Source organism: Pundamilia nyererei, unplaced genomic scaffold, assembly GCF_000239375.1.
Source record: "Pundamilia nyererei isolate P.nyererei 1_Seehausen unplaced genomic scaffold, PunNye1.0 scaffold00460, whole genome shotgun sequence".
Classification (NCBI taxonomy): Eukaryota; Metazoa; Chordata; class Actinopteri; order Cichliformes; family Cichlidae; genus Pundamilia; species Pundamilia nyererei.
Window position 1 is genome coordinate 101,016 of NW_005187861.1, and position 2,250 is coordinate 103,265.

The following is a 2,250-nucleotide window of genomic DNA, read 5'->3' on the forward strand; positions in this document are numbered from 1 at the left end:
CCCCACACACACACGTGTATAAAAGGGCCAGACCTGTCTGCTATGTGGGAATGGGTTTACCCAGTAGTAGCAAGGTGTGCCTAATAAAGCGACTGTGAGCGTATATAAAGTTGTCAAAGCTGCCTTAGCTTTAACAGTGGTTGAAATATTACCCTAATAATACAACCTCAGAGGAGCTGACACAAACACGTCACAGATTTACCATCTGATTATTTGAGCACTACCAGCATTAAAATCTAACTCCTTTGGGGGAAAAATAGCACACACTTTAGAAGGACATCTTATGTTTTGAAAAGTGTACATTATACATTTGAAAAACAAACAAGCAAACACATAACTTACTTACACTTTGCGGACAAAAATACTGGGCCACCTACACATTAAACCTACAGGAGCTGCTCGGCCACCACGACGCTCCTGGCACACAGTTTTTGAGCTGATGTTAATGCTAGAGTAGGTTTAATACTCTGCAATTACTGAGTCAGCAGAGCTAGAGCTTCGGCAATGTGAACCTGGACATTTCATGGCTGAGTTCCTGTGATGCCTAGAGACTTACAGTTTGAATTAATACCACTTACAGCTGGTGTAAGATGATTGTCTTCTCTAGCTTTAATTCTTTCTTCTCTTTTTTACACCATTAACTGACATTTTACTCAAGGTAATCCCCATCTGTTTGTATAATAAATTAAAATAGTGATTTGGACATAATGATCAGCAGAATTCAAAGTATGCTTTTTCAGAATTTTTGTCTAATCACACTTTTTTGTGTAGTGAGTGCATAAAAGTCAAGTCAAGCGTGGAACTAACTACCTATTTTCACTGCTAGTTGTTTAAAACCCTACAACGCCAACTTAATAAGAGGTGACACGTTTTTGTCTTTCCTGCACAGAGCTCATCATCACTGCGGGTGGCGAGAACATCCCTCCTGTCCCCATTGAAGATGCAGTGAAGTCTGAACTGCCCATCATCAGCAACGCCATGCTAATTGGAGACAAGCTCAAGTTCCTCTCCATGCTGCTCACACTTAAAGTAAATGATCCTCTCTTTTTGCATACAGGCATTGTTGCTGAATAAGCAAAAAAAAAAAAAAAAAGTTACCACTTCTGTTTCTTTTTCTGCAGTGTGTCGTGGATGACAATGGCGAGCCCACAGATGAGCTGAATCAAGAGGCTTTGGAATTTTGCCGGCAGCACAGCGTAAAAGCAACCAAGGTGTCCGAGATTATAGCCAATAAGGAGCCAGCTATTTACAGTGCCATTCAGGCTGGCATTGAGCGTGTTAATGCTCGATCAACATCCAATGCCCAGAAAATCCAGAAGTGGGTTATAGTGGAACAAGACTTCTCCGTCACCGGAGGAGAACTAGGTCAGCTATCTGAAATGTATTTTCCTTTTCAAGTATAGTACATGTAGCATTGCCATTTAAAGGAAGTATTTGCTTCTGCTTTTTTTTTTTTAACTTACTGTTAATCATTTTTAACCGAGGTCAATGTTTTGTAACTGGAGTGACTGCCAAACAGTGTTTCCGTGGAGTCTTTTCAGCAGTGATTTAATCTCTTTAAGCTCAGCAGAATGCTAAACTTTATCATGAGATCAAAATAACCTATTTTTCTTTGTTGTCCTTCTAGGACCCACCATGAAACTGAGGAGGCCCATTGTTGTGAAAATGTACCAGGAGAAAATAAATGAAATGTATGCAGTGGCTGCAGGAAAACAATAGAGTGCATTGCACGGGGGTGAGAGGAGGTCATGGGATGTATGGACATACATACTTTTTGTAAAAAAAAGACATAAGTCAGAGTCAAAATTTTGCCAAACATATCACTCGAACATGCCACATATAGACTGAATGATGACACAGATACTGCTTGGTGTCTGTCAGTTTCTGAAGGAAATATCATGGATCATAAATCCCACTGTAGCTCAAAAGATATGTAAGATATGTATTATATACCTGAAGCAGCTGAGTGTATTTAATGATTTTTACAGCGTTAATTGCCAATTTCCTAAAGGTAATCCCACCTGGCAAAGACTGGAGATTAAAGCCATTTTTATAATGTGAGATGAATATCAGTAGTTTGATATTATCGAATCACACATGTGCAAATTGTAAACTTTACATTTGTGCTTCTCCATGTACAGTTTGACACAGTTTAATATTTATTTTGAGATATTCAGTTCAATTCAGTATTATTTATATAGCGCCAAATCACGACAAAAGTTGCCTCAAGGCGCTTTATATTGTACAGTA

The 2,250-nt window shown here is 38.9% G+C and overlaps 1 protein-coding gene across 1 annotated transcript in view; it reads left to right on the top strand.

Annotated features, from left to right (window-relative positions):
- Positions 1-2,199, top strand: part of LOC102196903 (long-chain-fatty-acid--CoA ligase ACSBG2-like) — a 13,867-nt gene extending 11,668 nt beyond the window's left edge. Inside the window, exons 13-15 of the mRNA XM_005753743.1 lie at positions 890-1,029; positions 1,122-1,365; positions 1,628-2,199. Coding sequence (XP_005753800.1) covers positions 890-1,029; positions 1,122-1,365; positions 1,628-1,719 — 476 coding nt within the window. The 3' untranslated portion in view covers positions 1,720-2,199. The remainder of the gene's footprint in view (positions 1-889; positions 1,030-1,121; positions 1,366-1,627) is intronic.
- Positions 2,200-2,250: the final 51 nt, after the last annotated feature.